Source organism: Dendrobium catenatum, unplaced genomic scaffold (genome assembly GCF_001605985.2).
Source record: "Dendrobium catenatum unplaced genomic scaffold, ASM160598v2 original_scaffold_76227, whole genome shotgun sequence".
Lineage (NCBI taxonomy): Eukaryota > Viridiplantae > Streptophyta > Magnoliopsida > Asparagales > Orchidaceae > Dendrobium > Dendrobium catenatum.
The window spans coordinates 209,824-224,458 of NW_021394673.1; the positions used below are offsets into that span (position 1 = coordinate 209,824).

Consider the following 14,635-nt stretch of genomic DNA (forward strand, 5'->3'; position numbering starts at 1 on the left):
GGGTAGCTCCCTAATCCCTATAGAAGTTATTAAATAGTAAGCAATTTTTTAAAACAATAATCATACTTAAATTATGACCTATAATAATAAAAAACTCTAACATTTTATGCCTAAATTTTTGCCCTAATTGATAGTCGAGTAGAGGATTACACATTATTTCGAAATATTATGCAATCAAAAAATATTTTGAATGGGAATATTGAGAATCTTGAATTTACTTTGAGATTATTGTTTTATAAAAAAATTATAATATATTTCTTTCGGGTATTTTAAATTATTATTGAAGTTGAATTGAAATTAAAAATATATTTGTTGTAGTCAGAGGATGATAGTTGAAGAGTCATGGCAATGATGATTAGGAGATTATAATCCGGAGATGATGGAAGAAGAACCAGAGTCAACTATGATAGTTAGAAGATTGTAGTTATGCAATAACATATTAAACCCCTTATTATAATGTGTTTCTTTCTTACTAATAGTAATCCTCAGTCTCTGATTCAAGCGACTTCAAATTATCTATAAAGGTAATTTATCTTCTTGTTGAGTAACTTTGTGATTTCGGAGATATTATTCTAGGAGGACACCAGATCGTCATAAGGAGAATTAGAATCCCCCACATCACCTAGTACACAGTAGTACCTAACCGCGATACACACCAAACGAGTGATGTGGCGCATTCTGATTCGCTTCCATATAGCATCTGTATCCGCACATAATAATTTCACGTGATTTCGAGTTGCATATGATGTACATCAAGCTTTATTTGATGACTTATGGCAAGAGGTGACTTTATTTGATAATATTATACACTTTGGAAATATGAGAGAAAAGATGTTTACATTGAAGTTAATTCCTCCACAAGAGTGGCAATTAACTGCATAAACAAATTTAATCTTCTATCTTATGCACTTTAATTACCACTATGATATTCTAGCATGCAATAAAGGCTCAAATTATTTTTAGCCTCATTTTACTCCAAAAGCCTAAATTTTGAAAAAATAAAATAAAATAAATTGAAGTAATTTAAGCCTTAATCCTAAACCATAAAAAAATAAAATAAAAATAATAACATTCTCTACCTTATTCATCCTTCTCACCAAACTTTATTGGACCCGTACGTATAATCTAAGCCCCAACCACCCCTAACGGACACCAAATCCAATTCGCCACAACGCAGTGAAGCTGACTTTGTGATGTTCTACAGGTCAACTGCTGCGCAAAAAAGTCAGCGCTTCCACGAACTGAACCCCGTTAACCCTGTCTGAATGCGCCGCCCACAAGCCTTTACTTGTGACTGCAGGTAGTAGGTTTGCCGGTTTGGGTTATCTATCCATAGCGAAGAACAGCAGTTGACTTTGTGAAAGGTCAGCATTTCAGATTTGGTGAACTTCTCGGTGGGAGCTCTCTCATTTCTTTTGGAATTCAGCAGAGAGCTGCAGGTGGAGAAGATGAGCAGGTCCACGTGTACTGCAACTCCTTTGGAATTAGGCTTAGTTGACCAGCCCAAAGTCGTTGACCGCACGAATTGCTTGTGAAGTTCTGTGTTGAATGCATATCGAGTCAACTGTCCAAAAATTTTTTTTTGATGGAAGTTATTTTGGATGAATCACCAACTATATTGATCTAAAGAAGGAAAATCTGCCTTGGTCAAACTATATATTATGTGTAGCTGATTGAATTTTTACTTGTTTAGGGAAGTAATTTTCTTTGATATGTCTGTTCGGTTAATTCTTAGATAAATATTTTAAAATTATGATGAAAGTACTGATTTTTTTTTATTTTTATATGTTTTATCAAAATTTTGATCTCAATGTCTATGAGTATATGAATTTGTTAGTTCAATCTTTATGTTAATATATTGATTTGAGTTATTTGATATTATTTTTCAAACAAACATCATTACAGTATGCCCTATTTCTTTACTATAATGATATGGCTTGGAAAACAAGAGAGAGGTTTAATAAAAGTATGCACAATAATACTCAATGAAGCTTTAATTCTCATTTTGTTATGGCCGGCGCTGTCGCGATGCTGCCAATGTAGCTGTGTTTCCGGGTCAGGTGCAGTAAACCAAATAACCTGCGTGGGGTCGGGTTTGGGTTGAAATACCTAACTCCTTTGCAAAAATGGGTCATGTTCGGGTCGGGTCAACTTGTGTCGGGTCAGTTCCGGATTCGACCTGAACCTAACCCATATCCCAATTTTTGACAGCCCTGATTATTGTGTTCTTTATTCAGCTTAATAAGAAACACAGATTAAAAGAAATGCAATATATAAAAAAAAGAAAGGAAAAAAGCATATTTTTACTTATTTGATTGAACACACAACAAATATAAGAGTTTTTAAGTAAGAGAATGCATTGCAAGAATTGTGTATTTAGAATAATAGGTTGTTGGAGGTTGACGAGGGCAATGCTAACAGTGACAATGGTGGTTAGCGCAGCTGAGTGGCGATGTCTGACAATAGAAGTTATAGGTGTCGACCAGTAGTTGCTAGCTACAGTAAAGGTTGTTGATGGAAGATAGCGGGCTTACAGTGGTAGTTGGCGGTGGGCGATAATGACCGGCAATGATAGGACGTGACAACAGGTGGTTGATGTGACCAACATTTTTTTACACTAGTTGTGTATCTAAAATTTGTCTAAAATCGAGAGAATTCTAAATACATTGAAAAAAAATAAAATAAAATTGTGCTATTCAAATACATTGAAAATTTATATTGTATTTGCTTTTCTTATAACTAAACAATAAGATTTTAAAAAGGCTTTGAAATGGGGAGGAGGGGAGTACTATTACAAAGGATGGAAATGAATACATACTCACATTGACACTCGAGAAATTATTATGTGTGGTTACCAGATGTTGTTTGGAGGTGAATCAGGACCCGCCACGTCATTTTTTTGTTGTGTACCGGGTGACATAGCTCGTTTTGATTCACCTCCAAACCGTCCGGTGACCACACATAATGATTTCTCCTTATTTTTAATTTAGGATATATCATTCAATAGCAAGAAAAATTATTTAAATGATTAAATATTTTGTTTTTGAAAACAAATTTAAATGGCAGTCATGAAACAAAGAAAATAATTATTTAAATAAATTTTAAAATTAGATAAATAGTTTTATGTCTAAAAATAGTAATGTTGCGAGGCTCCAAAAAATTTCTTTGAATTAAAAAAAAAATATTTATTATTTGTACTTTTATAATGTATAAGACCTAAATGAGAAATTTTGTGAATTAAAGTTATTAAATATCTCAAATAGCTTTAATATTATATAAATATAAGTTTTGTAATGCATGAAAGATGCATGTGGAATTGAAAAAATAAATATTATCTAAATTCCAAAATATCTTATTTAATTTCTATTGGTAAAAGGAACTGTCTCAGCATTCTAAAAAAATATTTAAGGAATTTTAGTATTTAATGGATTTTCATGAAATTATGATGCAGGAAATATTTAAGGGGATATTTTAAATTATGTATTATTTTATAAAAAAGCTTAGTGTCAAATACATATGCAATTTATGCCATGATAATATTATGAAATTAATTTGATAATTTTAATAATGTTTTTTTTATATAATGAATTATATAACTTATTATAATGTTTTTTTATATAATGAATTATATAACTTATTAAGTAATAATATTGATAATATATGATTTTATTGATGAAAATATAAGTTTATTAAATTATAAAATGAAATGTAATTTTTTGAATTAGCATAAATAGCTTTTAATTATAATACTCACATTTTATATATTATGATCTTTAAAATGATTTGAAAATTAATTAAAATTCCAAATATCAAAAGTGGATGAATCACACAAAGCAATGTAATAAGTCATTCATCAACAGTTTTTTAGGATCAAATGATTGGTAGAATATGCTTAGCAATGATTTTGTTAGAGGTAGATTGTTAGATCAAATAGTAATCACTTGACCTCATTCATTATGAAGGATTATAGATACCATTAAGGAGATATGGGCATTTCTAGGTCCTATTGATGGTAGGTTTGCATACCAAGAGATCCTAACCACTAAACAAGCAATTTATCAATCAATTATGGTTTACCTCATCGGGCTTAGCTGGGTTGGTGGGCGAGCATGATTGGGAACCCCCAACCCATGTTCGATTCCCCTCTCATGCGGCGTGACCTCTTAAATGTGAAGAAAATAACTGCAGGTTATGCACCTGTGGGGCTGGTTTCTGATAGGCTCGCCAAGAGATTAGTTATACCGTCATGTGCCTCATATGGGATGACAGCGGGTAGATACCCGTGCTCCAAAAAAAAAATCTACTATGATTTGATGGCTTCCACTTGAAAGCATAAGGCTTTTTTAATATATAACATATTTTTTAAAAAGTAATGGAGATCAAAATATAAGCCCTAAAGATGATACATAAGGTCTGTTAGACCTTCCTAAACATAAGGCTTTTTAGACCTTCCTTATACTCTACATAGATACTTTGTGAGGTTTACTATAGGATTTGAGAAAAAAGATGGAGATGATACATATAGATGATTGAAAAAAAAATAACTTATTTCTTTTAGCTTCTCTATAATTGATTGATCTTTTAGCTTCTCTTAAGGGCTTTGGTTGTTGTTCAGCTTACTAAAAAATCATTAAAATCCATGGTTACATATCAGCCTTATTTAAGATCTAAGCCTAACTTAGATATAGGCTTAACACGATTAGTAGAATTGAGTCTAACTAAATTTTTAGCCTAATAAGATCATAAGGTAATATGCTTGATTTTAATCCTACCCTCTCAAGTTTACTCTTTTCACTAACACCAAAAACCTCTTTACTATATAATCCTACCCTCTCATAGACATCTAATGCATTGACACTCTTCGTTCATCTCTTAAAACTACTCATCGCAAGTTCCTCATAACTCTCTTAACTCATTAACCCTACATAAATTCTAAACTAATCACTTCCCAATACCTTCTCTATTATCTTCGCTTATCCTATAATAATTCATCAAGCAAAATTGTCGCCTTTACTATCAAGATCCATTGGCACCCATATGATATTGGTATCAGAGCCAAATATTTCAAAAAAATAAAATAAATAAATACCACAACCTCTTATACATGCAGATTGAAAATTGAAATATTATATTAATCGATTTCTTAAAAAACAAAAAAATCAATATTCTCAACTCAATAGCACATCCAAAAGATCTTAAAAATAGGGAAAAAAATATGTGTGGTAGCCAAATGACGTTCAAAGACGAATCAGAACGCACCGCATCTTTTTTTTTTTTCTGTGTACTGCTCAGTACCAGGAGACGTGGCGCGTTCTGATTCAACTTTGAACAACTCGATAATTGCACAAAATAATTTCTCTAAAAATAGATACATATCATTAAAAAAAAAAAAGCCCAACCTTTATACCTCAATGCCCTCACTTTTCTATATTTGATAGTTTATAACATTAAATTAAATTTTTATTGAATTATCTAAATTAAAAAAAATCAAAATTTAGTATTGCAAGTAGCAATATTTTATTAAAAAAAATCAACTTGGCTCCCCATCACTTCTCTTGAGCAGCCTGACGTTGGGATTCTCGCTATTGCTTTTCTCTATGTATTGAATATTTAAATATAATGGAAAGGAGAAAAGAAGAAGAAAAAACAAGAAAAGGGGATAAGAGGGAGACAGCAGGCGGAATCAAAAGGAAGCTAAAGAGAGGAGCGGCAGAACACGGGCAGCCTCCCTCGAGAAGCCAATAGAGGTAGAGAGGAGGGCTAGGGTTTTTGCGAACTTCGATACTGCTTCCGCAAGATGCCGCCGACGGCCGGAGTCGTTCTTAGCGCGGCTGTCGCGAAACGGGGGAGGCATTGGAAGAGAAGACTATGGAGGTAGGGGCATCTGTCTTACTTTGTCTGTCATGTTTCTTTATTTTTTTTTATTTCGCTTATTTTGGTTGATCATTTGACAAAATGCGATGAATCGTGATTTTGGATTGCTTATTCTGCTTCGAATCAGAGTACACTTTAGGAAATGAGTCGTTTCATTGGTTTTTATCGTACATTTTTTTCCTAATTTGGTGATGGCTGTTACATTGTGTTCATCTTTTGATTGGAGTGAAACCCATTACGAATGCTTCTTTTTGGAATGTCGGTATGATTTATTATACCTTTCATTGTGGTAAGAGGAAGGTTTTGTGGCTTAAATTTTGAAATGAGTATAGGTCTTACTATTTTGGGCTGGTGATGGAGCGATAGATGAAGCGGGGAGCCGCACCCTCCTGCATGAAATTGAAGAAATTGGATTTTAGCAAAGCTGCAGGCTTTTCATGCCAATTGACTTGTTTAGGGGATTTAGGACTACAAGTTGGATTTAATTGGAGATTGATTTAATAAATCTATTAAATCAAGATTTAGTAAATTTTGGAAGCGTTAAATTCTGAAAACTGTTTGGAGTGATAAATGCAAAATTTGTTTAAATTATAGTAATTATTTGGCAGATATTTTCAAGTTTAGGATTTAAATGAAAGAGTAGAGGAGGTGTAATGAGGAGGAGCGGTGTAAATCTCTTGAATCCCTACTTCTCCCGGATTTACTAAATTCTAGATTTGGCTTAAAGGGGGAGGAAAATAGTATTCAACAATACAGTAGGATATTTGTGGCTCAAAAAATTGTTTTGCAAGATTTAGTGTAAATCTTGTAACCAAATAGCCTGTTTAGTGATAAATCTTATGAGTAGTTTTTCAGTTGATGTGTGTAAGTAGTTATGGGTTTTATAGTGCTATCAATATCTCTCCTTGGGAGAATTAGCATATGAAGAAGAAGAAATAAATAAATAAATAAATAAACTAAGCTTTGGCTACTTCCTCTCTCCTTTAATACTTGGAGTTGTGAGCATCCTCAAATTTCCTTGTCTTTTCTTTATGGAGTTTTTGGCAAGCTCAAAGTTGCTTAGTTATTCTGTATGTTTTGTTTATTTCTATTTCTATATTTTTTTTTTATGATTTTGTTTAGAACAATGTTTAGCCTTTTGTCAAGTGCCACCTCCGATCTTTGCCTCTATTTCTCCTACAAATTTGTGACTTATTCATTTTGTCAAACCTCACTCTTATCTCTATTGGTTATTTGTTTCTGGCTCCTTCCATATTCATCACACCTTGCCATTCGATGCCTCAATTTGTTAGATTTTTCATCTTCCAGACCTTTGCACATATGTGCTCGGACTCAACCAAATCTTGTCGCCACACACACCTCTATGGCACACGCATTACTAGATTTGTCTCAACTTACTTGCCATATCTTACTATCTTCAACATCTATGTCAACATCCATGTCTCCCATGGGCAAACTCAATCATTTGTCGTTCACTATCATTGACCTCTACACTAGCAAGATCTTCCACCATTGTTACCATCACCTCGACTTCGACAACCTTTCAACAAAATCCCTCATGCCAATCACTTTGACATTTCTTTGACTCAACTTGTGTTTAACCTTCACCTTCAATTGTCAACCAATCTAGATTAACACTTAGATCACTCATGCCTCACATGATCATGCCATATTTTTATCTTCAACACATTTGCAAGTCCCGTCCATGCTCCACTGCATCTCATGCAAAATTCATATCTCATGCGTCTCTCTGAATTTGGCCACCATTTGCATAGATCTACTACCGTGGTTCCTATCTTCAATGGATCTGACTACGTTAATGTCTCCCATAGCCAAATCGACCTTTGTTTCTCGTGAACCAACCGATCTCCACTTACCAGTCCTTCACCGGTTCATATCTTGCCCAAGTTAATTTTTTTCTATTGGCTCAACTTGGAGGGTAAGATCATTGCAAAGGGGAATAAAGTGTAGGTAATATACATAATGAGTAGTTTATAGATTAATAATAGGTATTAGATGGTTAATAGATGTTTAAAAGGTTCTTATGGGTCTTAATCATTTTATAAATATTCCTCTTTAGGGGAACTTAGGGGTATGCAAAATAAATGAACGAAGCTTTTGCTGCTCTCTCTCTCCCAATATCTTGAATTATGGACATCCTATAATTGCCTTGTCTCTTTTTTCTTGATGAATTTCTTAATTTTAGATAAGCTCGAAGTTACCTAGTTGTAATGTATTTTCTTGATATTCTCTGTTCTATTACTTTTTTTTTTTTTCTATTTTTTGGTTTGCAATACAACTCCTTAGGATATAAGCTCGAAGTTTCATATCTATTTTGAACCTCCTTGATTGTACTATATATATATATATATATATATATTACATAAGTAGTTATCTGCTCAATTTGCTGATCATTAAGTGAATTCAAGTGTTCACTTAATGATGTTTACTTATCTCTTGATATCATTTTGTTCTTGGAGGGAGTAAACTATATGTTAGTGGATTTTCTTTGAATATGATGAAAATATTGAGATTGTATTCTTTTGTGTGATAAAGAGGGTGAAACGGTTATTCCATATGGCTTCATAACCAAGGATATGTTTCTCTGCATGCTATGCATGAGTTGTGCTACGGTTAATCATACTTTGTCAATGGATATTTTATCCTTGATTTTAGGAGGCTCTCATTTATGACAGTTCATGAAAGAAACTTTGACTCACAGAGTTCTTCAACAGATTCAAATCTTAGTTATAGTTGATCCTTTGTTAAATACACTTGCATGACTCGTTGTCATTCAAAATCTAACTAATTAAATCATTATTTGCTAGCTTTATTAGGTGATACACTTAGGCTTCAGCACGCTAATCAAGCAGAACTCAAAATTATTCTCTTAAATCTATTAGCCTAAGGTGGATTGATCATCACTAATTGAACTTCCGATTGAACTCTTATGTGCTCTGCTCTCTTTTTATATAAAGAGCGAGGAAAAAGAAAACTTTTGATTCAACATTCATGAATGCGCCATTAACTAATAGTAGTGTTATGAATACCTCATTTACTTGTTTATAACTACTATTTATTTATATTATTAGAAAATTTTTGCATGCCATATTTTGTAAAAAAACAATCAGCCAAATTTGAAATTGTCAGGAAAAGTAATATAATTATCGTGGCTGTTAGAGCTTTGGTCATGCTATGGGAGCACAGACTGGAAATAACTGACTAACATTTTCTAGGTCAGCCATAGCCGCATTGTACACAGGATTGTAGCAAAACTAATTATCTGACCCCACCGAGCTTAGCTGGGTTCGTGGGCGAGCATGATTGGGAACCCTCCAACTCATGTTCGATTTCCCTCTCATGCGGCGTGATCCCTTAAGTGGGCATAAAATAATTGCGGATCCTGAACTGGTTGCTGGCAGGCTCGTCGAGGGATTAGTTACGTTGCTATTCGCCTCCTATGGGGCATGGCAACAGGTAGATACCCCCGTTCCAAAATAAAAGAACTTATTATCTTATATAATATTTGGTGACTTGTTAGGGTTCTATTTTTTTCTAGAGTAAGGTTCTTATAAATTGAATTCCCTGCAATCGTGATAATGGATTTAATTTTATGTGTAACTAGTGTTCAACTCAAGCCTTTTTAACTAAACTGGTTAAAGAATCCTATATCATACCAAGTTTATTGGTAGATACTACATGCAACTCATTTTAGATAAGTAATCTGACTGAATTGTTCATTTTGTGTTATGTATGAACGTTTATTTTCTTTTTGTGGATTTCTATTATAAAATTTGAAGTTATTCTTTGCCTTCCATCTTTTACACCCCAGGGGATCAAAGGAAAAAAAATAAGTTTGGACTGTTGCACCTCTTCTTAAACAGCCATTGTTGGGAAGAAAAATTCTATCATTTTCCCACAACTCTTTGTCTAAAGTTTCTTAAGCCATGAAGATTTACTTGTTTTTGCACCAGAGTGAAAATTTACCACACTATCATCTTCCAATTTTTTTCCCAAAAGAGGGGAAACTTAGCAAAACTCCATAAAATTAAAAATGATGCCAGTAAAGTTTTGTTTACTCGATTCTTTTAAGCTTCGTTTGTGACAATTTTTTTTACTGATTTATGAAACAGTTTCTTAAAAAGCTGATCGCAAACAAAACCTTAGACTGCTATGAGCTTTAATTTTTGCCTTTACCTGCATATGTTATGAGATATATTGTTCATTGTTGATCTCTCAGGTACCAAGATAATGCTGAGTGGAAGGACTGCAGTCGAAAATCCTCACATTGAGCATCCAACTTCTCCAGTCCTTTTAGTATTCATATTGCATATTAATTTGCAGGACTGGCAAGGAGAGGTAGGGGAATGAAGCCCATTGGTCCGGAAGCATATATATGTTAATATATATGTCCCATATTGTTGGATGGTTAAGGTAGTGAATCAGGTAAAGTTAATTCAGCGATTTTCCAAATTTTTGTCCAATTCTTTTGTATTTTACATAATGTTATATGCATTATGTAATTTCAGTTGTATGTTTCTGGTACCTGTTGCCATCAGACTTAGCAGAGGATCATTCTCAATTTAGTTTTCACAAAAGGAAGAAATTATTCTAGAAAGTTGTCTCGATTGACCAAATGATCCTGTTTGTGTGGTTATTTTCTCATTTGGTTCTTCACTACTGTTTTGGCATGAGAAAAAAAAAAATTTTTTTTTTTTCTTAAAGAGTGTTCTGTTGCGTAGGGTAAAATGAGAAGTTTTGTCTTAAATTATTAAAATGAAAAAATTAGTGTTCCTTTCAATGAGAATCAACTAATGTTTTTACTAGCTATTAGTACAGAATTTATAAAGAGATGTAAACGTGATCACACAGCTTTTTTTTTCTGGTTGAAATTGAGAGATTTAAGCTTTCCAAATTTACTATTTTTTGAAGTAATTTTTTAATACAATTTTTTTTAAATTAAATATTTTTATACTAAAAAATTATTTTAGAAAATTGTAAATTATCTCAAATGAAATGAAGTTTTATGCTTTGTTTGAAATGATTTTTTTACTATTTTTTAAATTAATTTTTTGTGAAATAAAAAATTGTACTAAAAAATAATTTTTAAAATAATAAGAAAGTTATCTCAAATGAAATATCTAAGTTTTGTTTGGGACAGTTTTTTATATGCTTCTTATAGCAAATTTTTAGTACAAAATTTTACTTTAAGAATCAAAAGAAAAGTCATCCCAAATGAAGCCTTAGGCTTTGTTTGGGATGACTTTCTTGTTGCTTCTTAAAGCAGTTTTTTTTATAAAAATTGAAATTTTTGTACTAAAAAATTATTTTTAGAAGCAACAAAAAAATCGTCCCAAATGAAGTCTTAATCAACAAAAGAAAAGTCATTCCAAATGAAGCCTTAATCAACTTGAAATTGGAATGTGTAATCATATTGAAGATAACTTTTATCAGTTTTTTGTTGTTATGAGTTTCGTCTCCCATCTTCAAGGATGACTTTCTTGTTGCTTCTTAAAGCAGTTTTTTTGTATAAAAATTTAAATTTTTGTACTAAAAAGTTACTTTTAGAAGCAACAAAAAAATCGTCCCAAATGAAGTCTTAATCAACAAAAGAAAAGTCATTCCAAATGAAGCCTTAATCAACTTGAAATTGGAATGTGTAATCATATTGAAGATAACTTTTATCAGTTTTTTGTTGTTATGAGTTTCGTCTCCCATCTTCAAAGTCTTTGTGAGGGGAACAATTATTATGTACTCCGACCGGATGCAGAGGAACATCCGGTTGTAGGAAAAAATGCGCCTATACCGAGGTGTACCGAGTTTTTTGAAAAACTGGGTACACCTAGGTATAGGCGCGTTTTTGCCTACAACCGGATGTTTCTTGCATTCGGTCAACCGGACCAAATAAAATTCCTTGTGAGGGAGGGTTTTTGCACTCAAAATATTCATCACTTGAGGGCTGAAAAGTACAGAAGAATTTTATCATGCTGTTACATTTACATTCATTCAGCAAGTAGATAAAAGACATTAGATGGGAATTTTTTCAGGAGAAAAGGTCGAAGGAGTAGTCACCCAATGGTTCTGGAAGGAAAAATAGAATAATTATGATGGGGGTATTAAAGAGCTGCAAATAGGTTTAAAAAAATACTAAAAATTCAACCAATAAGTTTTTCAATGGAAGAAGGAGATCAATGACTATTATTATGATGAGAGAGAAGAGGGGCTGGCGGCTAGATCTTGATTTTGAATCATTCACTTTCAACGAATAGTCATAGCATATTAAACAATATGAAGGCCTTTCTAGCAAAGAAGGTGCTGTCGGACTTTACCATCTATAGATTTGACTGAAATCTTGAAATGCAGGGCAACAAAAAATCATCTTATAAAATCCACAAACTTTATATGCATAGCATATTAAAGTAAGGGCATACATCCTACTAAGTGCATTATTAATATCAGTCATGTATTTGAAAAAAAATGATCACACGTTAAGAAATTACACCCACTGGAATGTTGTGAAATCAATTTCTTCTAATCTTCCAAATATTTGTGTACTTTGTTAGCCATTTTGATTGTCTTCGAATCATTGATTTTTTTTTATAAATGAAGTGTTAGTGAGCACATAATCAAATCATATTATATTATCGCAAGATCTAAATAGTTGCACTGATGGATAAATATTAAGAGAGAATATCGAACCATTATCACATTAAATATCATACACCAAAATTCTTGCACTGATCATGGCAAGGATTTGGCAGCAATAATATTTGAAAGATTTGTCAGCAGCAAGCTTGAAAACAAGTCTGAGTTCTAAATATTTCATACCAGTCAAATAGCGGTTCCCAGCATAATCCCTTATGAAAACATGACAAATGAAACGGAGAGATAGCAGTTTGGGGTTTAAAGTTCAGATTATTTGCCATAGTACCATTTTAATGGAACGAAGCTTCAGTAAGCTAACCAGTATATAGAGATACCACCATAAGCTAAAGTTTGGAGAAAACCAGAGGTTTATAAAGAGCTGCTCTCGCTCTGCCCATCAATGCTTCTTAGCTATGAAGAGGCCCCATCTCTGCTCACCCGTCTTACTTCTCTTGAGCTTAGCTTTCCAGCCATCCACAATTTCATCGTAGTCTTCCTGAAAACGAAGACATGAATGAGATTTGTTCTTGTAGCCTTAAGTAGAAGCAGTTAAAGTAATTGCTAGAATAAAAAAAGCTACTGCTACAATAACGTTAAGGAACTCACTGCCTTTAAATAGAAAACACGTAGGCTCATTTTTTGAAACATAGGCTTCATTTGAGACAACTTTTTTATTGTTTTATAAAGCTGAAATATCTTAAAAGCAGAAAAAAAAAAAATAATGGTCTAAAGCTGTCCCAAACAAAGCCATAATTTTTAATTTCAAGCAACCAAATAAAGCCCTAAGATTCTATAATTTTTTTACTTTCAAGTACAAATGAACGAGAATAACATAAAAACTTTATAAAATAAATTTGTAATTTACAAATGACCAAATGAGCGTAAGCACTGTTTGATAGAACCTTGGAAAAATCACGGATGAATTCTTCCATGTTCTTCTCAACTGCATCCAGTTCCCTCTGCAGAACTTCCACAAACTGAAAAATATAATAGAATAAGAAAAAAAAATGGAGGTAAATAGACCAGAGAATAATGATCTGCTAAAATTACCTGATCGGTTCTATCTTCAGCAATAACGTGCTGGAAACCAGCATCCTTGAGCATCTACCAAACAATGCAAACAGCAAGTGAAACTTTCATATGGGATTTTGGTCATTCGTCAAAACATTATTAATTGGCTGTACTAAAACGATAGTGATGGACAAAGAAAGCTAACCTGGCCATAAGACTTTACGTCATGCAGGTCATATCCTCTCTTGTCAATGTACTCCGTGAATTCCTTGGAAGAATTTCCAGACCTCTTGCAGTAGTCACTGATGAGGACCTTCCCACCTGGCTTCAGCCACTTGAAGAAGCGTCTAAATAACGCTGGTTTATCCTGGAACGAGATGCGTTGTTGTTTGCAAAACATCATAATTAAATTTAACTTTGGCTTTGTTTGTAAAGGAATTGAAATGAGATCCTTTTAAATAGTAGGTTGATTATGAACCTGCTGATATGGATTTCAGTTTTTCCGTTCTTTTTCTTTTTTGAAGTTCTTCGCTCATATTACTAGCATCCAAATGGAGCATTTATTTCTAACGAAAATCATAGAATACAGCGTAGTGGCAATTAATTCACAGTCCGCTAACTGATGTAGAACGAAAATGCGAAGGAGCTTCTTAAGAGAATTAAAAGTGAATGACAACGTAATTTCAATTAATATCTTATTGAGATAGCAAGAAAATCATTCAAAATTTCGTAGTTATCAACTAGCTTAGGTGAAGAAGTATGTAGATTAGCCAAAATCTTCAGACAGCCAAAAATAGTAGCAACACTAAAAGCTATTACAACAATCCGTCATTTAATAACGAGAAATTCACCTTGGGGAAATACTCTCTCAACTAGACTAGGCTTTGCGGGAGAAGAATTTCAGCACACCAAACGATGCCACGAGGAAGGTTGCGATGCCAAGGGTCTTGAGCCACGGAGAGGTCGACGATGACGCGCCGGGCGTGAATGCTTGACTTTCGAGACTCCAAGTGTGCTTTGCAAATTTCCGGTCGTAGATGCTCGCAAGGATTGGTACGACTCTTTCCAAGTACTCTTCTACGGTGGTCTCGTCTTCAAATCCTAC

General features: G+C 33.3%; 1 protein-coding gene and 1 long non-coding RNA gene across 2 annotated transcripts in view; one reads left to right on the forward strand and one right to left on the reverse strand.

The window, feature by feature from the left end:
• Window positions 1–5,619: 5,619 nt before the first annotated feature.
• Window positions 5,620–10,514, forward strand: LOC110116588. The gene is made up of 2 exons (XR_002305450.2): window positions 5,620–5,874; window positions 10,115–10,514. It is a non-coding gene; the product is annotated as an uncharacterized LOC110116588 (long non-coding RNA).
• Window positions 10,515–12,548: 2,034 nt separating this feature from the next.
• The window catches only part of LOC110116577 (phosphomethylethanolamine N-methyltransferase), a 55,983-nt gene continuing 53,896 nt past the window's right edge, over window positions 12,549–14,635 (reverse strand). Inside the window, exons 9-12 of the mRNA XM_020850220.2 lie at window positions 13,736–13,897; window positions 13,570–13,623; window positions 13,422–13,496; window positions 12,549–13,015 (exon numbers count right to left, since the gene is read on the reverse strand). Of these exons, the coding sequence (XP_020705879.1) occupies window positions 12,917–13,015; window positions 13,422–13,496; window positions 13,570–13,623; window positions 13,736–13,897 (390 nt within the window). The 3' untranslated portion in view covers window positions 12,549–12,916. The remainder of the gene's footprint in view (window positions 13,016–13,421; window positions 13,497–13,569; window positions 13,624–13,735; window positions 13,898–14,635) is intronic.